The 26,346-nt window shown below is 45.2% G+C and overlaps 1 protein-coding gene across 4 annotated transcripts in view; it reads left to right on the top strand.

The window, feature by feature from the left end:
• Positions 1-26,346, top strand: part of FSTL5 (follistatin like 5) — a 359,747-nt gene that overhangs the window by 272,687 nt on the left and 60,714 nt on the right. For all 4 annotated transcript variants that reach the window (XM_081875293.1, XM_081875295.1, XM_081875294.1 and 1 more), the window contains one exon: positions 16,949-17,069. In XM_081875293.1, coding sequence (XP_081731419.1) covers positions 16,949-17,069 — 121 coding nt within the window. The remainder of the gene's footprint in view (positions 1-16,948; positions 17,070-26,346) is intronic.

Here is a 26,346-nt window from a genome sequence, read left to right on the forward strand (position 1 = left end):
TATAGTAGCGGTTAACCTATTTGTCATGGCGTGATCAGTTTATATGTGGCACTGAAATGCTCTACTGGCCCTTCAGAGCAGGAAATATTTAGGAATAGTTGGGGTGTGCTGTTCCTTTCTTGCTCAGTAGCTACTAGTAGCTTACTAGCTCTGCCTTGCCTGCAGGGGATCCCAGGTTCAATTCCCAGGATCTCCAGGGAGTACTAGGAGAGACTTATTGTATGAAACCCTGGAAAGATGCTAACAGTGGTTCCGACTCAGTACATACAGATCCCGCTATCTGCTTGACTCAGTACATACAGATCCCGCTATCTCCCATGGACTGCAAGAAGATCAAACCTCTCCATTCTGAAGGAAATCAGCCCTGAGTTCTCACTGGAAGGACAGATCCTGAAGCTGAGGCTCCAATACTTTGACAGAGGTTGAGATGCTTGGACAGTGTTCTCAAAGCTACCAGCATAAGTTTGACCAAGCTGCAGGAGGCAGTGGAAGACAGGACTGCCTGGCGTGCTCTGGTCCATGGGTTCATGAAGAGTCGGACACGACTAAACGACTAAACAACAACAATGTACATTTAATATGGATCAAAGTTGAGGAAATCATTATGAAACAATGATGAATTGAGTTAGTTGCTTGAGAGAGAAAAAAGGGGGACAGACTGTTGAAATGCTGTGACAAGTAGCATGCTGTTAACAGGCTGGGTGGTATCCAACTTTACATTTTCCCCCTCCCCCGCCCTGTTTATAATTTCCAGAACTCATATTGAATATGTCTTTACATTTCAAGCTGTTTCTTCTCCTAAACTTTATGAAGATTGTGCAATTATTACTGAGGAATGTCAAAACAGTGCATGGCTAAGCATTAAACCATGTAATGTATGTTGGATGGGGGTGGGATGTACTAGCACGCTACAGTCAGATTGCTAAATAGCTTGCACTCTGCAGACATTGCCATGAGGAATAAATATAACTTGCAAACAGAAAATAAGAAATTTTTCTTCATGACAGAGGAATGAAGTGGGGGAAAGACCAAATCAGTGCAATCTGAAGCATGAGATTTTCCATTTCTTGTAATAATGTTATAACCTTTATATTTATGCATATTAATCTGGGAATTTATCTCTATGAGCTTCCTTTTATGGATAATTCACTTGACCATTTTAGTGTTGGAACAGGACCAATCATGCAAGTAGGGATTGCAAGACTACATGAAATGGGGGTAGGAAAGGAATGTACAGTTATTATTGGTGAAAGAGGTTTAAAAGGAAAGCCCTCACTTTGTTATTGGGATAAGATGGCATTTCTCAGGTTAGTGAGCAATGATTGCATTGGGATGTGTTAGGATTGGTTCAGCGGAAGTGCAAAAGGTGGTCAAATTAGTGGATTGGTGGTGTAGATTGTAATAGATTACATGGCCCATGCAACAATATTGCTGAAAAGGTATTGATGTGACCAGTTAAGGAAACTGGAGTCATTTAACTTGAAATTATGTTATAGAGGTACATGGAATTGAACTGCTTCTTGTCATAGTACACGGTGTGGATATTAAGTGCTAATGTGCATATGAGCCTACTTTGTGATTGTGAGTTAGACTGGAAGTGAGACCAGACAGTAAGATCAGTAAAGATCAACAAGGTAAGTATCTGAATTACATATTCTTCCAAAATTAAATGAATCATAGCAAATGCCCTACCAGTAGCTTCTTTTCTGATACCTCAGTAGATGAAGTTTGCATTAGGAGTGCAGTTAGAGAGTTGTCTAGAGCAGTGTTTCCCAACCTTGGGCCTCCAGCTGTTTTTGAACTACAATTCCCATCATCCCTGACCATTGGTCTTGCTAGCTAGGGATGATGGGAGTTGTAGGCCAAAAACATCTGGAGGCCCAAGGTTGGGAAACACTGGTCTAGAGGACTGAGCCCCAAGTCTTGCATTCTGTTCCCCAGAACTCTTCACTTTGCTTGTATACTTCATTGGGCATTCTGCAAAGTGACAATGAGAACCACCTAACATCTTAATTGTCCCAGAAACATTTATTTGCAACTATGCATGTAAATTATACAGTCATACCTCGGGTTACGAACGCTGCGGGTTGCACTTTTTCAGGTTGCAGACCACGCCAAACCCGGAAGTACCGGAATGGGTTACTTCTGGGTTTCGGCACTCACGCATGCGCAGAAGCACAAAATGACGTCACACGCATGCACAGAAGCACCAAATCGCGTCACACACATGCGCAGATGCAGTGCTTCAGGCTACGAATGCTGCGGGTTGCAAACATGCCTCCTGCGTGGATCATGTTTGCAACCGGAGGTATGACTATGTACATATTCTGCAGACTTGCATTATGGGCCTGTGCCTTGAGTCTTTTCCTGAGCCTATTGGGCTTGCTGATCAAGAGGTCGGTGGTTCGAATTCCCACGACGGGGTGAGCTCCCGTTGCTCTGTCCCAGTTCCTGCCAACCTAGCAGTTCAAAAGCACGTCAAAGTGCAAGTGGATAAATAGGTACTGCTGTGGTGGGAAGGTAAATGGCATTTGCGTGCATTTCAGTCATGGTGTTCCATTGCACTAGAAGTGTTTAATCATCTGGCCACATGACCCGGAAAACTGTTTGTGGACAAACACTGGCTCCCTCGGCTTGAAAACGAGATGAGCGCTGCAACCCCGTAGCCACCTTTGACTAGACTTCACTGTCCATGGGTCCTTTATGTTTACCTTTTCCTGATAGTGAACTGGCAGATTCCAGACTGTTCAGGATGCATGTGTATAACTCATGATTCGCTAGAGAACGTAAATGCAACACAGCCAATACAGGGCGACATTGAACCTTTCCAGGAAGCATTATTGAGTTAGACCCTTTTGTGCGTCTGGATCTGGGGTAACAAGCAGCAGGACAATGTGCACTTCAGTAGTAGAGAAATGCCCAAATTGGGAGCATACATGTGTTCCGGTTGGTTCTGTCTTCACAGATAATGCTAGAAATGGAAAAGAGAGAGGCCAGTTCACTTGTGGTCCATTTTATCTATTTTTGTACTCCCAGGGAAGGAAATTAGCCAGCCCATAGAACAATGATCTCAATTTAGCATGTATATTCATCAAAATCCATCTGTCTCTGCTTATCTCTTATGTGACTTTTATCCAATGAAGCGCAAAGTATTTAATAAAAACAATAAATACAGTGAGTGTAAACATGCCTAAAAGCAGCATAAAACAGCTTTAAAAACAGCAGCGGTGAGAAACATCACATACAAGAACACTTTTCAACAGCACACAAAAAAAAACCCCAAGCAAACCTGAATCACTCTCTAGAACAGGCAAGTCCTACATTGTCTCTTAAACACAGTCAGGGATGTGTGCTCGCATAACTCAGCAGGGTTTACCACCCTCCTATTCCCACTTGCATTATATACCAACTGGCATATGAGATGCAGCTATCTGCAAAAGATGCTTTAAAAGCCAGGATGCAAGACCACAGCATATAAGTGATAATATACCCATGACATGAATGAGGTTCATCATCGAGGGTGGGTGCGTATACATGGAATATCTGAAGTAGCGCATGTCACAAATTGGCTTCCAGCTTTGCTCTAACTCAGTACTTCCAATCTTTGTTAGAAGCCCACACTGTGAACTCTACATGCCTCATAATTACAATCATTCGGGCCCCTGGAAATGGACAAATTGCACAATTTTAGGTTATCATCATCTTTTCTGCATGTAGTCTTGATGTGCAACAAATGTTCCTGGCTTCCATTTATTGTTCAAGCTTTGCTCCTTGTAGAAGCCAGTAAATGAGTTTGAAAGTTGGAGCAGGGAGGAAAGGGGGGTGGCTAATAATACCTCTCTGGGATATACCACCTCAGATTGCCTCCATCCCCTGCACAAAGGAAAATGGGGTGCAGTGGGGTGCAGTGAAATTTTTAATAGGGGAACAGTTACAGATAGGTAGCCGTGTTGGTCTGCCATGGTCAAAACAAAATAAAAAAATTCCTTCCAGTAGCACCTTAAAGACCAACTGAGTTAGTTCTAGGTGTGAGCTTTCGTGTGCATGCACACTTCTTCAGATACACAGATGTGTATCTGAAGAAGTGTGCATGCACACGAAAGCTCATACCTAGAACTAACTCAGTTGGTCTTTAAGGTGCTACTGGAAGGAATTTTTTTATTTTGTTTTAATAGGGGAACAGTTAGGGCTGGAGACACCAGCTTGCAAGGCGATGGGGGGGGAGGGCTGATGTCACGTTGGTGAGCATTGTGTCTCTTTCTCTAAGACGGGCAGAAGTGTCCCAGGCTTTGGGAAGGAGACACTAGGCCTCTGACAGGATGCTGGAGCCTTGTTGCCTCCTTCCTAAAGCTAGGCGGGCTTTGGGATGGTGGCGGGAAGGCTTTTGGACCCAACAGAGCATCGCACCTCTCTTCCTAAGGCTGGCTTTGGGAAGAAGGGAACTACAGTGATACCTCTGGTTGCGAACGGGATCCATTCCGGAGACCTGATCACAACCTGAAAAGAACGCAACCCACGTCTGCGCATGCACGGGTTGTGATTCACCGCTTCTGCGCATGCGGTCATGTTGCACGTTTGCATCTGCGTGAGCAGCGAAACCCAGAAATAACCCTTTCCGGTACTTCCAGGTTGCCACAGGATGCAACCTGAAAACGCGCAACCTGAAGCAAACATAACATGAGGTATGACTGTAGTCTAATCCCCCTCATCCAATGACTGCCTACCACTGGTTTTAGCCCATATTTCTCTCTCACTTCTAATTTTCTGGGCATGGTTTTGCTTTTCCTTTTTAAAGAGAATGTGTGAGGCCTCAGCCTCCACCTAAAGTGCTAAGACACAGGTTTACCACTTCTTTGAGAACAAAAGGCTATGGTAACAAGTTACTGTTAGCAAGGGACAATAGCAGGCCTAGCTTGCATGGAAGATTATAAAGGCTGTAGGAGAACAATCTCTTTCTTCTAGTCCTGTCCTATTTTATCAACTTTACTGTCTCTATTGCTAAAGCATGGGCACAGGGTACAGGCACATTAGACACACTTGGCATGAAGAGCAGGGTTTGGAGGGGGTTCTCTAGGATAGGGAGGAATAAAGCTCCTCATGCCTACTGTTTTGCCTTTTGTACAAAGGTATACTGTACGTGGTTGCTTCTTTTGATGTCACTGCACTGTGTTATGAGAAGGAACTGGGCCTCAGTCCTAACCATAATAGACACATGTTGCACAAAAGGCACATGAAGGTCTTTGCATGTGAAGACCCCCAAACCCCCTCCAAAATAAATCACACAGGACACAGAATATTTGTTTAAGATTTTTGGTATTAATTTGGCCACAGCTTTATTGATTACAGCATGTGAGTGGTTGCTTAGGCATTGGTTCGGACTACCTGAACCTGCACCGGTAGGAACAGGACTGACAACTGGAACCTCCAGAGGTCAGTAAGGGAAAACATACAGTAAGGGATTTCCGCCTCTTAGTTCACCCCAGATTCTCCCAGGAACTCTGGCATGGCTCTACCCCTGAGAGGGGATCGGACAGAGCAAATTGAACCCCTGGATTCCTTTAACAGAATTCACTAGCAGCAACAACAAAAATGAAGGGCAGGCACAGCCAATCCATAATCCCCTCCACCAAAGAATGAACCAATTCCTAACCGCCAACCTTACAAAGTTGTGACGATTTGCTACATAGTAGGTGTCAGAGCCACCCTGGGTCCCAGCTCACAAGAGACCAAAGTCCAGTCCAAGCTATATACAAAAGGTTTTATTGAAGATCATTGTCGTCATTACATCCAAACTCCGTGGCTCCGCATCTGTTACCCTTAGATGTTAGAAGTCCCCTCTGAGTCCGTCCCTCCCCTGCACCAATTTAAGAGGCTTGTACTGCTCCACCTTTTCCTCTCTTTCCTTTTCCGCAGGGTCTTCCTGCCCCCCTGTCTTCCCTCTTTCCGGGACTCCCCAGAGGCTGAGTCTTCTCCCGCCTGCTCCCCCCTCCTTCGTGCTTTGGCACCAGGCTCCTCCTCAGAGCTCTCCTCATTTCCGCGCGCCTCTATATTTGAACTTGGCGCGCGTACGTTGCCTCTGACCTTCCTTTCTACAGTTACGCTGCTCTCGGTACTACACTCCTCCCTTTCAGGCAGGACGTCTTGCTCCGAACTCCTCCCCCTTCCTCCTTCCTGTCCTGCTCTTTCTGACACACTGGCAACTCCCCCCCCTCCACTCCGTTCCGACGGGGGAGCTGGTCCCGCTTTGCCACTCCCACTGGGGATTCCCTCTTCGTTCCCCTCTTTCTGACTGATTCCCTCTCTATTGCCCCTTGGCCTGACCAGGGGGGCTCCCTTCTGGGAATCCTCTGATTCGCTAGACGGACTTTGGGACAACCTCGGCTCGTTGTCGTCCTCTTCCTCCTCGCCCTCGCTCTCTGTCTCCTCTCTCCCTAAAACCCTGACATCCATCCCCCCCTCGAAGCCCCCCCTTCCCCCCTTCCGCTCATCGGGTGCAGGTTGTGGAAGCTGCCGCTCTTCGGAGGCGGACGCAGGATACAGATTCTGCACCTCCATCTCCTCTGTTTGCAGTTCGTTGTACGAGTGTTCGAATTCGGGTTCTTGACCCAAGGTGTTCTCTTCTCCCTCCTCCATTGGTACCTGGTCCGGTGCTGCCTGCCAAGGTCCCGTCAGCCATTTCCTGCGCCAGTCCTCCTCTGGTTGCTCGTCCCACCAATAAGAGGGTTCTGTGTCCACCCCCGAACACGATCCCCTGGGCGAGTTGGAGTCCGGCGACCTTTCTTCAGCTGAAGAAAAGCCGTGGAAAGTGCTGCCTGAACATGTGGGCGTAAAGAGCCAGTCATCAAAGTACTCGGCTGGCATGGGTCTATGAGGGAAAAGGGCATGGAACTCGTCTTTTAAAAGAGGTTCGTCTAAGGCGTAGCCCGGCACCCAACCATTGGCACTGACTGGGGCACCCTCTCTGACTAGAAAATATTCTACTCCCTCTTGCCCCCATCTCGAGTCCAGGATCTCTGTGACCTCGTTGAGTGGTTCGGCCCTAGGCGCCCTCTCCCTCTCCTGTGACTTAGTGTGTTGTTGCGTGACTGTGTCAGACTCCTGAAACCTGTGCGGTGCCTTGTAGGGAGTGAGCACCGATCTATGAAAGACCGGGTGCACTCTGGAACCTTCGGGGAGGGCTAGTCGAAAGGCTACAGGGTTGATTTTAGCCTCCACCTGGTACGGCCCTAACTGCCTGTGCCCCAGCTTCTTCTTGGCCAACGACTTGGCTGGCATCGCTTGGGCCGCTAACCACACCCAGTCCCCCACCAGGATCTCCTCTCCCTCTCTCCTGTTTTTGTCAGCCTGCACCTTATATGCTTGCTTGGCCAGCTCTAAATGTCTCCGCAACTCTTCGTGCACCTCCTGCAGCTCCGCTGCAAACTGGTCGGCTCCTTGCGGCACCCCCTCTCCCGGTGCCACGAACCCCGGGAAGGTTCTGGGGTGACGACCATTGTTCGCGAAAAACGGCGTCACCCCCGTGGACGCGTGCTTCGTGTTGTTATAGGCAAACTCTGCCATCGGCAGGTAGTCCACCCAAACTGCTGGTCGCTGGTTGGCGTAACATCTCAGGTACTGCTGCATGATCGCGTTGACCCTCTCAGCTTGGCCGTTGGTTTGTGGGTGTCTCGCCGACGTGAGGTTGATCTTGACGTTCAGGATACCCAAAAGCTTCTGCCAAAAATTGGAAACAAACTGGCGCCCCCTGTCGGACAGGATGGACTGCGGCAGCCCATGCACCTTGAACACGTGATCGATGAAGAGTTTGGCAGTCTGTTCCGCCGTCGCCACCTTTGCGCATGGAATGAAGTGCGCCATCTTGGTGAACAGGTCCACAACCACCAGTACCGCCGTCTTCCCCCTGGAGCTGGGCAGGTCAGTAACGAAGTCCAGAGCTACCCTCTCCCACGGTTGCTGTGGCGTTTCCAGCGGTTCCAACAGCCCCGCTGGCTTCTGGTGTACTGGCTTGAACCTCTGACAAGTGTCACACCTGGCGACGTAATCCGCTACCTCTCCACGCATCCGGGGCCACCAAAAGTCTCTTGCCACCAGTTCTATTGTCTTCTCCTTACCGAAGTGGCCCGCACTGGGGGCGTCGTGCAACTGCTGCAGAACCTTTGCGCGAAGCTCGTCGCTTGGCACGTAGAGGGCACCTTTGCGAGTTAGCAGCCCGTCGCGTAGTTGGAACTCTTCGCCACTCTGCACACCTCTGCGCAATTCCTCCATCTTGGACTGTGCGAACTGATCCACTTGCAACGCGCGTCGCACCGCGTCCAGATCTACTGTGGCGGCAGCGCACGACCACGCCTGCGGTGCGAAAATGTGCTTGGCTGCTACAGGCGCCGCTTCATCGAGATATTGCGGTTTCCTGGATAGCGCATCGGCTATAACGTTGGAATCTCCTGGGACGTACTCTATCCGAAAGTCGAAATCCGCGAAGAATTCCGCCCAGCGCATGTGCCTCTGGCTTTGGAGCTTCGCCGTGCGCCAATACTCTAGGTTCTTGTGATCCGTGCGGACCTGTACTGTGTGCTTGGCTCCTATGAGGAAGTGTCGCCACGCTTTGAAAGCTGCGTGAATGGCTAACAGCTCCCTGTCCCATATGGTGTAGTTTTGCTCCGCTTTGCTGAGCTTTCTGGAGTAAAAGGCACCGGGTCTCCAGTTTCCATGTGGATCTTCTTGCAGGAGTACGGCTCCAACCGCTCTGTCTGACGCGTCGGTCTCTAGTCGTATGGGCTTGCCTGGATTCACGTGCAGCAGCTGCTCCTCGGAGGCGAAAAGGCTTTTAAGCTTCTGAAAAGAGCGCTCCGCCTGTTCCGTCCACACGAACCTCTTTTTCTTGGAACTGAGAGTGTCCGTGATCGCTGCCGTCTCCTTTGCAAAACCTCTGATGAATTTGCGGTAGAAGTTGGCGAAGCCGATGAATCTTTGGACTTCCTTCCGATTGCGAGGGCTCTTCCAGTCCAACACCGCGCGGACCTTGGCGCTGTCCATGGCCAGCCCCTTGTCGGACAGCTTGTAGCCTAGGAAATCCACGTCCGTCACATCAAACTGGCACTTCTCTAACTTGGCGTAGAGCTTGTTCTCCCGTAGTCTCTGCAGGACTTCCTTTACGTCCTTCTCATGGGCCTCCTCCGTTTCCGAAAAGATCAGGATGTCGTCGAGGAAACACACGCATTTCTTGTAGAGAAGTCCCGCTAGCACGTGATGCATAAATGCTTGGAAGACGTGAGATCCATTTTGGAGACCAAATGGCATAACTCTGTATTCGTACGTGCCCAGAGGCGTGAACATGGCCGTCTTCCACTCATTGCCCTCCCGGATGCGTATGAGGTTATACGCTCCACGCAGATCCAATTTGGTGAAGATCTTCCCCTTCCTTACGGTTGCCAGGAGATCATCTATCTTGGGCATGGGGAAGGCCTTGGGTTTGGTCTTACTGTTTATGAATCGATAGTCCACAATGAGTCTTTTCTGGGGCGTGTCTTTCTTCTTTACAAAGAAAACAGGACTGCCCCCCACCGCTTTCGATTCTCGGATGAATCCGCGCTTCAAATTGTGCTCTATGAACTCCCTGAGTTCTTGCATCTCGTCCTCAGACATGGAATACAGCTTTGCAGTCGGCAACTGCGCCCCTGGCACCAGGTCGATGGCACAATCATAAGGCCTGTGGGGCGGCAACTGGTCAGCTTCCTTCTCGCAGAAAACCTCCAGGAACCCCTCGTACTTGCGGGGTACTGCCTGCACCATGCCAAGTTGCAACTGCTGCTCAGCTCCCTCCTCCTGGCTGGACTGGATGCAATGTTGAGCACAGTACGATGAGCAAAAGGTGATCTGCCGTTGGTACCACGCTACAGCAGGACTGTGTCTCTCCAGCCAACTCATGCCTAATACTATAGGCGTGTCTGAAAGGCGGGTGACATTGAAGCTGATGACTTCTCGATGATTTCCAATCCTCATCACCATGGGAGGCGTCTGTTGCACAACTTGTCCTCCTAGCAATTTCCTGCCATCCACCGTGACTACGTTCAGAGGTGTTGTCGCTGGCAGAAGCGCTATGCGATGCTGCTTGACAAAGTGCGTCCCCACAAAATCTGCGTTGCTCCCAGAATCAATCGTGATGGGGACTTCCAGGGTGGTTCCATTCGGCAACTGAAGTGTTGCAGTGAGCTGCACCGCTGGCTTGGGTGGTAAAGGGTCTGTGCGTTGCAAAAGCGCTGGGGACTGCTCTACAGATTCGCCTGGCTGAGCCCCAGCAGCTCTGCTGCCAGCCAGGCACTGTCGTTTCCCTGAGGTTGCTCTGCTTGCATCATTTCTGCTGCAACAGTTGCTAAAACTGCAGTGTGTTTCTGCAGCCTCTGGGGACACTCTTTCGCCATGTGCTGTGCACTGTCGCAAATGTAACACTTCCTGGTCCCTCTAGGAGGCTTTGCCTTCACTGCACCGGAAGCTGGGGCTCTGGCTGTTGCTTGAGCCTTAGCACCACCAAGTTCCATGGGCTCCTCCCCCTGCCTTCCCAGTGGCGAAGGATGTGACTGACTGAACTCCCTGGGGATGAAAGAAGACGTCCTCGCTGGTGGACGCACCTGACGTTCTTCCTCAGTGTGCCAAGGACGTCCCTCGTGCCGTATCCCAATCGCCAAAGCCCTCTGCACAAGCTCCTCCAGGGTCTGGGGTCTGTCTCCCCTGGCAAGTTCATCCTTAATGGGACCGCTGAGCCCCTCCCAGAACAAATCCCTCACAGGTGCACAATCCTTCTCCCAGCTTAGCGCAGTCAGTAAAGCAAAAAATCTAGAATGGTACTGACGCACAGTGGCTTTGCCTTGCCGCAATCCAAAAATTTCCCTGCGTGCAAGATCCACATCTACAGTAGACTGGAAGCAGGCATCCATCGCTTTAATGAATTCATCTGCATCGCGGCGGGCAGGGCCATCTTCACGCCACAAATTGCGCAACCAGTCTCTGGCCGGCCCATGCAAGTGAGAAACAATAAACCCCACTTTCTCCTCCTCATCTTTAAAGTCATGACGAAGCAAGTGCAATGCATACAAAACGTCTGCTCTGAAACTGGGGTAGTGCTTCAGGTTCCCATCGAAGTGGGTGACTAGGCTGCCCCCCCTCCGTCCAAGTCCAATCCCCTCTGATCTGGACCCTGGGAACCCTTCCCTGCTTGCACGTTCCCACCTTGTTTGCAGGTCCTGGCAGCGCTTCTCCATTTCGTCATGCTTCTTCTGAGACGCAAGGACTGCAGCAGTGAGTTCGGAAACTGTAGTTCGCAGCGCTGTCAACTGCTCCTCCGCACTCATGGCTGTCACCGTTCGTGAGCTTTGCAAAAAAAAAAATTTTGCGTTCTTTGGAGGGGACTTTCTGTCAGAGCCACCCTGGGTCCCAGCTCACAAGAGACCAAAGTCCAGTCCAAGCTATATACAAAAGGTTTTATTGAAGATCATTGTCGTCATTACATCCAAACTCCGTGGCTCCGCATCTGTTACCCTTAGATGTTAGAAGTCCCCTCTGAGTCCGTCCCTCCCCTGCACCAATTTAAGAGGCTTGTACTGCTCCACCTTTTCCTCTCTTTCCTTTTCCGCAGGGTCTTCCTGCCCCCCTGTCTTCCCTCTTTCCGGGACTCCCCAGAGGCTGAGTCTTCTCCCGCCTGCTCCCCCCTCCTTCGTGCTTTGGCACCAGGCTCCTCCTCAGAGCTCTCCTCATTTCCGCGCGCCTCTATATTTGAACTTGGCGCGCGTACGTTGCCTCTGACCTTCCTTTCTACAGTTACGCTGCTCTCGGTACTACACTCCTCCCTTTCAGGCAGGACGTCTTGCTCCGAACTCCTCCCCCTTCCTCCTTCCTGTCCTGCTCTTTCTGACACACTGGCAACTCCCCCCCCTCCACTCCGTTCCGACGGGGGAGCTGGTCCCGCTTTGCCACTCCCACTGGGGATTCCCTCTTCGTTCCCCTCTTTCTGACTGATTCCCTCTCTATTGCCCCTTGGCCTGACCAGGGGGGCTCCCTTCTGGGAATCCTCTGATTCGCTAGACGGACTTTGGGACAACCTCGGCTCGTTGTCGTCCTCTTCCTCCTCGCCCTCGCTCTCTGTCTCCTCTCTCCCTAAAACCCTGACAGTAGGCAAAAACCAAATGGCACCAGCCAATCAGCCAAGTGGCAAAATTCCTACCGGGCCCTTGCTCCAAAAACAGACAACCCCTAGGCAGGCACAGCAAGGTCAAAACACACCTTAAATTATAGGGAGGGAGATCCGCTGCATGATGTGAAAGAGAGAGTACTTCACCTCATGCAGCCCCTTAAATAGCCCCTTAGTTGCCAATCAAACCCAACCGACAGAAAATTTTCCCCAGTAACAAAGAGGCAACCAATGAGGTGCGGAAGTCATCCAAACAGGCCCACAAGAAGGCAGTTTAGTGATCTCACCGCAACATGTGGCTCTCCATGATTTGGAGGACACGATTTGTGTAACTATAGGCCCAACTTTTTAAAATGTATATAAAAAATAATGTTATGCTGAACATTTCTCTTATTTTTTTAAACCCATTTTCCATTAATGAGAAAAGAAATTGCATTTGAAAGTCATAAAAGATGAGAGAATATTCAGTGAAATTTTCATGGGTGGTGGATTTGTATCATACTTACCTTACTTGTTGAGTGGTGTGTATCCTTTTTTCATTCTACCAGTAATTTCTCTTTAGATCTGCTTTCTGCAGCCTTCCTGGGTGCCTATACTTTAATTAAATTTCATGCTAAGAAACATGGGGATTTTTCCGATCATGGGCAGACAGGAAAACTTCTGAGCGTTGGATAAATGTTTACCCATAGGGACGGGGAATGCATCATCCCTGGCCACTTTAGAATAACAAAGGTAAACTCAAAAACCTTGCACACACTGAAATTCTCAAGTAGCCAAAGAATGATGCCAAAAAAGCTGGAGTTTCTTTTGCAGAGGAAGAACACTTTCCAAAAAAAAATATTGGACAACAGATTTTGATACGGCACAGGCAAAAAAAGTTTGCATTTTGATATGTCTCTGAATTCTCTGCGCTACATCTCTCTATGCATGTTGACACCTAAGGAGTTTGGGGAGATGAAAGAAAGTAGGGAGAGAGCAACTCACCACTCATTGGTTTGCTCATATCCCAAGGATTTCTTGATCCTTCTCTGTCAAGCAAACTTTGTAGAGCACTAATAGTTAATAAAAGTAGTATCAGCAAGGTCTGTAATCATTGTCTAACCATGGTCTGTTACACATGCAAAGCAACATTTGTCTTTGATTTGTTGTCTCGGGACTTGCTTTTGTTTTATTGTCTCCTTTTGATTTCTCTGTGGGGTTGTATATAACTTCCTTGTATTTTAAGTGTACTGTTAGTGCCACTCTCCAGTGTAGTCCTCAGAGAATAATCATGAGATTGATCTTTTCTTGTGTGTATAATTGCCAAGGCTTTTCATAGCTTAAATAGAAAACCCTCTAGGGTGAGTTGCTTGCTTTTTTATACGTATAATGTTTATGTGGCTAGTTCTGAAACTGAGCTGTCACCAAATCATATTACAGGCAATGTCGGTCTCTTGCCAAGAAATTGCTGGTGTGGAGCTGAGGCCAAATCACTTTCTTATCAGTCCCCATCTGTAGCGAATGAATTGTGTGAAACTGACAAGCGCATACAGAGCCGGAGATTGGGCAGGGTGAGGCTGCTGCCTCAGGTGGCAAAAGCCCCCGAGATGCCACCCCTATGGCTGCCCTGCCACCTCCACCAACAGCAGAGAAGTGGTTCTGCCATTGGTGCTAACTTCAGGCGACATCACGTCCACTTGGGGTGAGATCTTACCCAAAATCACTGAGATCATGTCTGAAATCAGTGCCAACGTCCTTTGTTTAGGATTTCATGAAAAGACAAACCCACCAAACAAAGCCACCCCACAAGAAACAGCAAAGGATGAAATGATAGAGATGGATATCTGCACATTTTCAATATTTTTCAATTGCGTGGCAGATTTTAAAATATAAATATTTTAAATGCCCAAAACATTCAAATCCATATGTGCTGTATTAGGTACAACACATCCTAGGAAAGAATTCAGTGTTGAAATTCATTTCTGCTTGTCTGATGAAATGATCTCCACTCTCCTCCTCCCAACATGCTGTTCTGGGAGATGTCCTGATGCGCGTACAAGCCAGCTGGAAGGGGAGAAGGGGGAAAGCCCCATTACACTAGTAGATGTCTTTGCAGGACTGCTTCCATGGCCAGTTAGTTGAATTGAGCCCTTAATCTCCCTCTATCCTATAACAAACACCATTCTGCTTGTCACCTTCATGCTGTTGACTGTTCATTTATGGCCAAAACTTCTGCATAGAGGCCAATGTGCATACAAGTCTACTGCAATAGTTTTGTTGTTAAGTGCATAGAATCTAGGAAATTACTGTGAGCTTGAGACTTACATGCATTGTTTTACAGTTGAATGCTTCATCCAGTTCGTCAATATATGGCAAGGCAAGTGTGCCTTGTGGCAAGGAACAAGCCAATTCTCTCTTAATAAGGCCAGACATGTCCAAAGTCCATTTCGGGGGCCTAATCCAGCCCGCTGGTCGGTTTATCTGGCCCCTGTGGTAGTTTATTTCCTGGAGTAAAATCCTAAAGAAACCTCAAGAGCTTCAACCCTTAAAAAAAGCTCAGCAACCTCCTTACTAAAAAAAAGGTTAACAACTTTGGTTGGCACTTTGGTCGGCTCTCACGGCCCTTCACTTTATCAAATCTGGCCCTCTTTGAAAAAAGTCTGGTGGACACAACTGCATAGGCTTTCTGCACCCAGAAACTTGTCTGAACCAGGCCAATATGCCACTGCTTTGAGCATAATGTCATCTCACCTTATTTAGTTTCCCAGTTTGAGCTTTTTATCATCTGAAGGCTTTTAAACAGATCAGAAAAAAGTGCTTTGCTATGTTGCTGTATCCTTTAATTTCCTGTTATGTGTTGTATTTTTAGTGTTGCATTAAATATTGTACAACAGAAGTTATCTCTCATCGTAATATACTTTCAATGGGGCTCCATATGCTCCTAGCTAACAGGTTGTTCCAATTAACTTATTGTAGTTTTATGAAAATATACCACACATCTATATAAAAGAAACACCCACTTGGTACCTAATAACATTAATGGTGTGGAAACATAAAAGCCAAAATAAGAATTAAGAAGAAATTACTAACAGCAAGTGTAATGACCTAATTAAATCATAGTTGATAACCATTACAGTACTATTGAAGACTTTCTGGATTTGAGACTGTGTAGACACAGGAGAGTACTTCACATACAACTGGGCTCAGCTTGTTTTCTTCTTTTTTCTTATTGCAACATTTCAAGTGTTGAAGAGGAAGTATGCAATTCAGTACCTTGTTTAAATCCTATCCAAGTCTGAGGAAGGATTCATTCATGTTTTATAAGAATGCAGGGTCCTGGGGAAATGAAAAAGTATATATAAAAAAGGAGAAGCGATATCAGTTACTTCTTAAAAACAAAAGAACTGGGTAGCTTCCATGTCCTATTATATATTCTGTTTCTGTTTATTGTGCTGATTATATATTTTTCATGCTTAATGCGTTCTCTGGACCTTGTTGTAGCAGAAAACTGTCTAGCAGATAAAGACTTTATAGCTGAAAGATGATTCACAGCAGGCCCAATAACTTGTGACCCACCAAGTTGAACAAAGATCTGTCAGTCTTTTATGATGCTCTACCATAAGCTCAGTAAATGAATGTTTTTGCTGGTTTTGCTGGCCCAACTTGGATTGAATAAATGGGACAAGAAAGTTTCATGTAGTGTAAATGGTTGATGGGCCGAGCTTTGCTCGGCTTGATAGGCTTGATAAGTTGTTCAGGTCTGATCTAAATATGCATTCAAGGTGTTGGAATGGCAGGACTCGTAGAACATAATCCTGCCCTCCCTTACACTGATTGCTGGGTGAGTAAAGTGGTATATAAATTTGTCTCCTCTGGTCTACACCTACAGATAGGTATACTGCTGTGGGCATCACCACAACAGAAGGCATGAGCTATGGTCAGTGAGTGTTAAGCTACCAGTGGTGGTAAGGTGTGAAAAACTCCAAAACAGGGCATTTGGCAGTTATGGATCCACTGAATCCAGTGGCTGCAGTGCTGGATCTTCTTGAAGGAGCGTCTCCACCCCCATTGTTCAACCCGGACATGGAGATCCAGCTCCGAGGGCCTTCTGGTGGTTCCCTCACTGAAAGAAGTGAGGTTACAGGGAACCTGGCAGAGGGCCTTCTCAGTAGTGGTGCCTGCCCTATGGAACACCCTCCCATCAGATGTCAAGGAAATAAACAACTATCTGACTTTTAGAAGACATCTGAAGGCAGCCCTGTTTAGGGAAGTTTTTAATGTTTGAGGTTCTATTCTGTTTTTAGTGTTCTGTTGGGAGCTGCCCAGAGTGGCAGGGGAAACCCAGCCAGATGGGTGGGTTATAAATAATAAATTATTATTCTTATCATCATCATCATCATCATCATCATCATCATCATTATCACCATTACTACACGTGTGCTTCACTGACACCTCATTAACACTGATCTGCCTGTCACTTCAGCAGGTCCACGGGCCCATTTGCAGAACCAGAATTTGCTCCCAGCATCCCCTATGTTGATCCACATCATTTTAATTACGTCAGTTGATCTTCAAATTAGCTGCTGTCTTTGTGGTTTGACACATTTCCAGTGTGACTTTGATATCATGTAGGTTGTTGACACAGTAATATTATAATATTTATACTGAAGAGATTAGAAACTCTTTAAATTCATTGGTATTTGTATCGTACCTCTAAAGTGAATTGAGCAGCTGTTGTACTTCTGTCCAGGTACTTGTGATCACCTTCTGATTCTTCTTTCCCTTTAGGATTTTGGCGATGATGGGTCCCTGTACATTACTAAGATCACGACAACTCACATGGGAAATTACAGCTGCTATGCAGATGGCTATGATAAACTTTATCAGACTCATATTCTTCAAGTAAATGGTAAGGGGAAATGTTTGATTTGCCAAGTTGTGGTGCCGTCTCTAGATTTAATTCAGTAGACTGTTTTGGTTTCTTAATTGCTATATGAAAACCAAAAAGCAAAAGCAGACATGGATGATCAGTTTTCATTAATATTTTCTCTTCTATAAACAAAGCTACAGGAAAATGAGATTTAATCACAGCATGTAGCAATTCTAAATAATTAATTCTTATTGAAAATAATAAGGAAGACCACACAGTTTATTTACTCTGTACTTTGAGCTCTTAATTGTGTTAAACAATGTGCCTTCTTAGTATTCTGTTTGCAAAATAATAGATATTTAGGGAAAACATGGCTTTGAATAACAGATTAATCATGTTATTGCATAGTGCAATAATCCATTTGTAGTCTGTCTGTTTTCAATAATGTGGCATGCTTTCCAGAAAAAAAGCTGCCCTCGTATTAAAGAAAAATAGGACTTAAAATGCAGAGCAACCTAATGCTTCCAGTAAGCCATCATAGACCTACTGGAACTCAGTAACAATGGACACCATTGTCTCTGCTTAGTGGCTTGTAATGCATGTGTTTTGACTAGCATTTTGAAGCTCCTTCCCAAGCAATCAGATTATCTAATATGTATTTTGCTTTATTGAATAGAATGGTCAGAGGTCTCTATTAATATTTATTAGCTCTGTACGTGTCAATCACTATGACTTTTTGATATCTAGGAAGGAGTTAAGACTTATTAGAAGGGTGCTACTTCATCAAACTCCATAAAAATCCAAATAAAAGGAGGCATTTTATCTCTTTAGGCCAAAGTATCAAACCAATCACCTACCTTTTTTCTCTGTCAACTTAAAGGAGGTGGGATTGTTGGGGAAGAAGAAGGGCATTGAAAAAGATACAGATTTCTACAGGGCTATAATGTGCCACGTAGTTTCTTACATTAAGTTAATACAATCACTGTGACCATGATTTGACTGTACTCCTGTAGCTATATTTTTGTATTTGCACTTTCGTCAAATCAGATTGTGAACAGATGAATATATTGGGATTTGCACATTGGAGCTAAACTGGGGTCAAAATGTGAAGCTTAATGCTTTGGTCAGATGAAGCAGCAATTTTATGGATTCTGTTTGTAGCTCTAACCACTGTTTTCCTAAATATTGGCAAAGAAACCAGCACTTGTAGTCCAAGAAAAAGATTAATTAATGCAATGGCACTCATATAACAGAAGAGTCAAAATAAGGTTAACAAGATTATGAAGCTTAGTTGATCTTTAAGATCTAATGTGAGAATGCTTTGAAATGTGTTTAATTGGACTTTAACCTCTTTTGCAACATGTCTATTTTCATTCATATGAATCAGTAGTAATTGTTATCACTAATGTTCTGTCATTTTATCTGTTTAAATTCGCTTTGTTTCTCCTTTCTTTTATCCCAGAATTAAATTCCATTTTTGTCTGTGTTCCATTTTATTTTTACTTATTTGTTTAGATTTATATCCTGTGTTGACCTGAGGATAAATCAACATATACAGTAAATATGTCACTTTCTAACCATGCAGGGATTTGAGCAATATTAAATGCATAGCAGAGAGAGAGAGAGAGAGAGAGAGAGACAGAGAGAGAGAGAGAGAAGCACAGGTTTAATGCAATTATATATTGGCATTAACTCTGTGGAAAGGCATTCCAATAATCACATCCATCCCTAGTCCTGCATATACTGCAATGTACTTGCAAAGGTAGTAATAATACATGAGAGAGGTAATGCAAACGTAATGTGGGAGAGCATCTACAGCTTGATTTTTCATTGCTATAGCCGTTTGGTGTGCCTTAATCATTGTTGATCTTCCATGGGCAGGGGTACACCAAAAGACCCAACATCCATGCCTTTGGTCCCTCTTTTCCGGTTCACAAATAGCCACAACCACTGGATTGTTCAGTTTACTCTGGTTTATTATGACCAGGGTGTTACATCACATGCTGTTCCCCAGCGAGTAGTTTCTTGTTGGGGCACCAACTGGGTAGTATCTGAGGCCTTACACCTTGCACTGTGGACTGCAAGCCACTCAAGTTTCTTCCTAGCACCTTGCCTCTACTGGGGTTTTTCTCTAGTCAGACCCTTTCTTCCCCAGTCCTGTCCCTGCCTTTCTTCTTCAGTTATAAAGAACTCCATGTCAACAGCTGTTTCATTCCACTCTTATCGGACCCCACTGCAGGGAGAAGAAATGGCATGTCTTGTCTGACTGCAGGCTTGCTTGGCTTCCTGCTGCACAGAAAGCACAGGGGGCGGTAGAGCGGTTCCTGGCAACCCTTCACAATGAAAGAGGGAGGGAGCAGGATGGAAAGTGGCTGGTGGAGAACACTGATGGATATGTGTTTGTATGACCTGGAACTGTCCCATTGAGACAAAATTGAAGTGAATCAGCCAGCAGACCTGTCAGACTAATAGTTCCCAAGCAATATGACACATCAACCACAGCTTGGCCACTATTGAGTCTTGATAAACTCCCTGGTTATCTGATTCCAAGCTGAGGTGGATTTAAGGAAGCATGACCACTTTGGTCACACTGGGCATGGGGCCTTGGGGACACCACCACTATGGTGTAGAATGGAAGCAAAGAGGCCAGGCGGGGGATTTTGATGTTGCATAGGAAACTGCTGAAATTGGAGACCCCAAGGTCCACCACTACTTCAAGGAAGGAGTAAATATGTATGTCATAGTATCTCTAGAGAACCATATCTCCCCACCCTTCTCACCTTACCTTACATACTGCCTGACTCTAAAAATAGGCATAACTCTTTGTACTGAATGATGGACAGAGCCTTGGCTAGCTTGCAGTGAAAATAATTTCCATGCCTTCAGAATTATAAGCTTGTTAAGCCTATTGACTTGATTTTGTTTAGTGTAAATGTTTCCATTCTCTACTGGAGGCAACAGCATCTATTTCCAGAGAGAACAAGGTGAACCATACTATTATTATTATTTTTCTCCAAGCTACTCAGGGTAGTGTACACAGTCTCATATATATATATATATATATATATATATATATATATATATATATATGTGTGTGTGTGTGTGTGTGTGTGTGTCACAACAAACCTGTGACTATACATCAGGATGAAAGGGTGTGCTGACCAAGGTCACCCTTTATGACCTTGTGTCTGAGCACAGGTTTGAGTTTTGGTCTCCCCATTTCTAGTCAAGGCTCTAGTCAAAGACACAACACCAGCTCTGTTGCATAGTGATGGAATGGAACTTCTAATTAATGCCCTGTCCTGGCAAAGATGAACCCACAATGGAATCTGGAGGAAGGAAGTTGGATAGTGGCTCAGCAGACGTAGCAAGAAAAAGGAACTGAAACACAGAGACTGTGGAAGCACTTAACAGGTCAAGAACTCGAGTCAAATCAGGTCCTTCAGAACAGATCCCAGGAAAAGATATGACTTGTTCTGACAAAGGTTGGTTGAGCTCTTCTGTAGTCCCTCTCTGGCTCCACTTCTATTCTGGAGAATCAAAACCATCAAAGAGATAACTTCCTGACCCGTAACCTGGCAGCCTGTTTTCTCTGTTGCTGGGCTGTACAATGCAGTCATGCACAGATTCAGTGACTTGTGAAGCCAGTGGAAGAAACGACACTGGCTCCTCAGCGGCTGCAGTCACTGGGGTTCCTGGTTGAAGGATCTCAGTTTAGGCAGGACCCTGATGGCTGGACTTGGTCTCTGTGGTGTCAGGGTCCAGATCCAGTGTTTCTGGGGACTGTGCTACCTGATTTCAGGAGCCCCTTTTCATCTAAATCCCTTATGAACATATGGTAATGCAGCTAACAAACCTGCATAACACTTCTTTTTTGTGATAGGATAGAAATCCTTAGTACATTTTCCTGCAAGCATGATACTTTCAGTTCAGTGAGACTTACTTGTGAGCACATGTGATTAATCAGTGTGTAAATCAAATAAAACATTTAAACAAAACTGGTTTATAGATCACCATTTTGATCCAGATCTATTGTTCTCAACCCCCCCTCCCCGGCTTTCCCCCCTTTTAATGTTGGTAAGTGCTACTAAGAGAGAGAAAGAGGGCACAATTTTATTTTATTTATGAATATTCACCATGTTAAGTTTTGAGTTGATCTGCATGTGGAAACAGAATGAATGAGGGAGGACAGTGACAGGGAGCAATTGATGTTTTTAATAATGTCATAGACAAGAGGCATTTGCTCTTTTACTGACTTATACATAATTTATAGAATTCAGTCTATAATTTTTCATTCAAACTTTGCTTCATTTTCAAAGAAGTACAATGTGCAAATAAAACAAGTCCAATAGCAACTTTTCATACAACATAGATAAGTTGTTGTTGTTATATTATCTTAGTGATATATCTATGGCAATTTGATGAATAGTGGCTACCTGAATAGAATAGTGACAAAATTTAGAAGCAGAGAAAATAATATTTATATGGATATCTATACAGTGGTACCTCGGGTTAAGTACTTAATTCATTCTGGAGGTCTGTTCTTAACCTGAAACTGTTCTTAACCTGAAGCACCACTTTAGCTAATGGGGCCTCCTGCTGCTGCCGCGCCGCTGGAGCACAATTTCTGTTCTCATCCTGAAGCAAAGTTCTTAACCTGAAGCACTATTTCTGGGTTAGCGGAGTCTGTAACCTGAAGCATATGTAACCCGAGGTACCACTGTATATTGAAAAAAGAGCAATACCTGTAAGATTTCATTTTATTTATTTATTTTAATAAATTTTTATTAGATTTTCCACTGTGATTGGACTTGTAAGCTTTCATTTGAAGTAAATTCATGAGCACTATTCAGATGAATGGTTAGGGAGAACATTTGAGTGGGAGAAGATGGGAGTGGGAAGTAGGACCACATCAAATGGGCTTTCCCCCTGTAATCCAGACATTCAGTGCAAATGTCTGAAGAATGAGATTGGACCATCATGTACACAGGCTTCCACACAATCTGGGACCCTAAGCAGTAGAAATCAGTCCTTGTCACCCTATCAAGGCCAAAGAGTCTCACCTGGTGCCATCATTACATGTCTTTAGGTGCCAGGCGAAAACATTCCTCTTTACCCAGGCCTTCAGCCTCTAAACAATCTGTGGCCTTTTTAATGTATGGGAGGGCAGTTATTATGATTGTTTCTGTGATTATTTTCCTGTCTATTTTTTATACTATGTGAATGATTTTCTAATGTTATATACCACCTGGGATCTTCAGATAAAGTGGGTTATATAATTTGAAATTAATAATAATAATAATAATAATAATAATAGCAGCAGCCAATCTCCCTGCAACAACCCCAATTTCCCCAGGTTTGTGAAAGGAAACACAGGTGAGGAATGTGAATAGCAACACTGGGATTCAGGATTAAGACCTAGACACTAGCACCAGCATGCTCATGTTGGCTGCTACTGCGCATATGTTCAACAGTGTCCAGAACTGAGTCTGAGGCTTAATATTCTTCATCGAGAAAGGGTGGGATAGCAGCATGAAGCGTGGCTGCAGGGCTTTATTGTGATGTATCTGGGGGGTCCCGGGGGGGTTACCGTGTGGCGTGGTCTAAGTCTGGTCCTAGGTCGAGGGTAAGGAGGCTGTCCGTCAGGGGCGAAGCGAGGTCCGAAGCGAGGAGTCGGGCGTGGTCAGGAACTCGGGCAGGAGAGCAGGTCAGGGTGCTGGCAGGAACAGGTTACCAACGATGTTGCTCTCGCAACCTGGGACTGGGGTGACTGGCCTTTATCTCCTCTGAGGCATAGGGCGGTCCCGGCCCACAGGTGACTCGCCTCTCCTGGCCTTAAGGCGAACACTCCTCCTGTGAGAACTTAGTTCCTTCCGCCTCTCTGCCCTGAGCCTCTGCAGCTCCGGAGAGGCTGGAGGGTTACTGGACCCAGAGGCAACCTCACCTTCCCCTGACAGGGCTGGGAGAGGAGCACCTGCAGGCAATGGGTCCTCGATCACCTCCGGAGCCAGAGTGGATTCAGCTCCTGAGGATCCAGCTCAGGTAAGGGCCCTTCAGGTTCAAGCCACTGCCCCAGCTCAGCCAGCCCTGGAGGCGAGGACTCCTGTGCAGGCTGGGATTCCTCAGGTTCAGCCTCCAAATCGGATTCCCAGGCCATCACACTAGCTAACAGGACCAGTGGTCAGGGATGATGGGAATTGTAGTCCCAAAACAGCTGGAGGGCCACGTTTGGCCATGCCTGGACTAGATGATCTTTGGGGTCCCTTCTAACTCTACAATTCTATGGTTCTGTTAGGACTGGTGGAATAGAAGGGACAAAGGCCAAATAAGCTGGCAGCTTTTCACCTAGGTACAACAATAAAATCCCTGTAGGAAGCCTATGGCCATGAAATAAATTGGTTACCAGGATAAGGATAAAAACCTGTCATCTACCACTTCAGAAATGGAAATGAGGGCATACTAAAGCACTCAATTCTCACACTGTGAATCAAGGTTCTACTTCACATTCTAAAGGCTTTACTCATTATTTGTAAGTTGCTTTTCCGGCTGCACTAGAAAAAGCATAATTGTCCTAAACTAGGTTGTCAACAGTTCAGTATGCACCTCAGCAGCTGCATTATGTGGAAATGTGGAGCAGGCACTGCATGGTGACTTTGCACTCCCATTATATGCATCTACAAGCGCGAGAAGCAGATACGAGGCACATCCCACACTCTGAGATTTAACTTCCAACTACCAGAAAACAGAAATTGTCGCTGATAAATAGGAACAGCTGGAGCGTATGATAAGAATCAAGATTAAAGTTTGTTATTTCTAATTTCCTCCTTGAAAAACTAGTCAATGCTTTTCATTTTGTGTATGATTATTACTGAGGTGCAAAATGCGTCAAAATCATTTCTTTCTTGCAAGCATAATTATAATGAGGGTGTCATGCTGTGCCATTTCCTTTAAACAGTTGGGTTGCATCGGAAGACAGATAATCCCATTTCATAATAGTCAAAATTAATAATTTATGTTTTATCATTCAAATTTTCTCCTGTGTCAATAACTGTGCTTCAAGATGGTACTGGAATGTTAGGGTGTTGTTGTTGTTGTTTAAAAAAACAAATCTAAAAGTGTTGGAAAGTGCATTCTTCGTATGACTGATTTTTCTTTCTCAGGTAATATCAGTTATGTCCATAAGTAATTAATGATCAGCTACCCACTCACCTTTTTTTGCAAAAGTAACTCTCCCCAGATTTTTAGAGGAAGATGAAAACTATTAACAACAGTATTATTTAATAAGACCATTATTTTCCCAGTCCCCTCCCCTCCCCCCCAAAAATCCCTGTGAAAATGGAGACCATTTCCTGATGCTTTCTTAGGAAATGTCTCCACCTACATGATTTTCATCTCAACTTTATTTAACACTGTGTTGAACTCTGCATACCAACTCTGGGAAACAATTCCTGTGCAGCCCCCAGAATGAGGTGCCTCTTTTGTGAAGACATTAGCATTTCTGTGAAATTTTCAAGGGAGAGTGTTTGGCACCTCCTTAATAAAAATTACAGCATGTGGTATGTGGTACTTTCCTTTTCATAGTTCTAGCATGGCATTCCACAGCCTCTCTAGATTCCTGTGGTTCCTGAAACAGCCCTGGGAAGACATTGCATTACAGTAGTACCTCAGGTTATATACGCTTCAGGTTACAGACTGTGCTAACCCAGAAATAGTGCTTCAGGTTAAGAACTTTGCTTCAGGATGAGAACAGAAATTGTGTTCCGGCGGCGCAGTAGCAGCAGGAGGCCCCATTAGCTAAAGTGGTGCTTCAAGTTAAGAACAGTTTCAGGTTAAGAATGGACCTCCAGAATGGATTAAGTACTTAACACGAGGTACCACTGTACAACATTCTCACCTGAACTTTCCAGAGAGAGGAGGAAGCCACACAGGCTGCATGTGGGGTGCCTGAGAGCAGCACATTCATTTGTTTTTTAAAGTAACATCCTTTCTTGTACCTCTATCAGGTGTTCCACAAGTAGCATTTGTGAAAAGCCCACGCGGGAGGGCCTTTCCCACAGCACACAAAACTGGGTTGTTGGCACTGGGAGCATGCTAGAAATATGAAAAGGAAAGAGCACGTGCACCCAGGCCTTGTCTGTCTTCACTGAAATTCTCCCCTTCCCACATTTTTTAAGGAATATTTTGTACTGCCCTTCCCCCCAAGAATGGCCAGACAAGCAAACAAACCTTCAGCTGAGATTATTAGCACAGCATTATATAATCTTCTCTTGAATCCTTTATTTGTACTTGGTTCCACTGGAAGATCAGGAAATGATAATCCATCTTCTTACAGCAGCTAGGAGGTGTACTAGTTTAATGGGGTAGAGAGAGATTCTAGTGACATTAGTATGGCTATTATGAATTTGGCACATCATGTTCATAATAAAGTTAGCACGTTTAATTTGAGATGGGGAAGGTAAGCGAGATAATATTAAATTTATTGGAAAACGGTACATTTTCATCATACCGGAAGTTGAAGTCGCACAACCTCAGAACCTCATGTGGTTTAAGACTCTTTTGTAAGGTATTATCTTCCACGTGTGGTTTTCTGTGAACTTGTGTTTTTCTTATGAGATATATGGGGGGGGGGGGGAATAGATGTCCTCAACTTTTTTCCGACTCTGCATTCTTCCATCCACACATTTAGCCCTACATGATTCATGTATGCCAGAGCTGTATATGTGCATTTGGAGCTCCTTAGATTGTGAACAACATCGCTGGAAGTTTTCCTATGAAATAGGTGGCTATGTGGACTTTTGATACCTGCAGTTACCTCTAGATTATCACTTTTTTCTGTTTGAAAGGAGTTAGCACAAAATCATACGATGCAAGCATTAAAATTTAATTAGTAGGGATCTACTGCAATCGCAGTGAAAGTAAATAACCTGAAGAGATGGGTGTAAGCAATCCATTTTAATTAGAGAGCTTTATTGTTAATGCAGAGGTACATTTGTATATGACAACTCTTATTTTACAATTACATCACACAGTAGTTTTGTCTTACATTGTAAATCCCAGGTGAGGTAACAGTATAGTCATAAATGACTAGATGTAATCCTCTGATTGCCACTCAGCCATGAAATGTGGTTTTCCCCTCACTAATTATGTATTGATTCCAACTCTATGAGTTTAATTTTCTCATGCAACTTGGAAAGGAAGATTAAATATATTTTCAATGCAGAAATATTTATCTACTTACCATGGGTATGTAGGCAAGTGGCAAATGGCCCTACATGCTCACCCTTCCACAACACAGGAAAGGAGGAAATTGCCTTTA

The sequence above is a fragment of the Podarcis erhardii genome (genome assembly GCF_964252035.2).
Source record: "Podarcis erhardii genome assembly, chromosome: 9".
Lineage (NCBI taxonomy): Eukaryota > Metazoa > Chordata > Lepidosauria > Squamata > Lacertidae > Podarcis > Podarcis erhardii.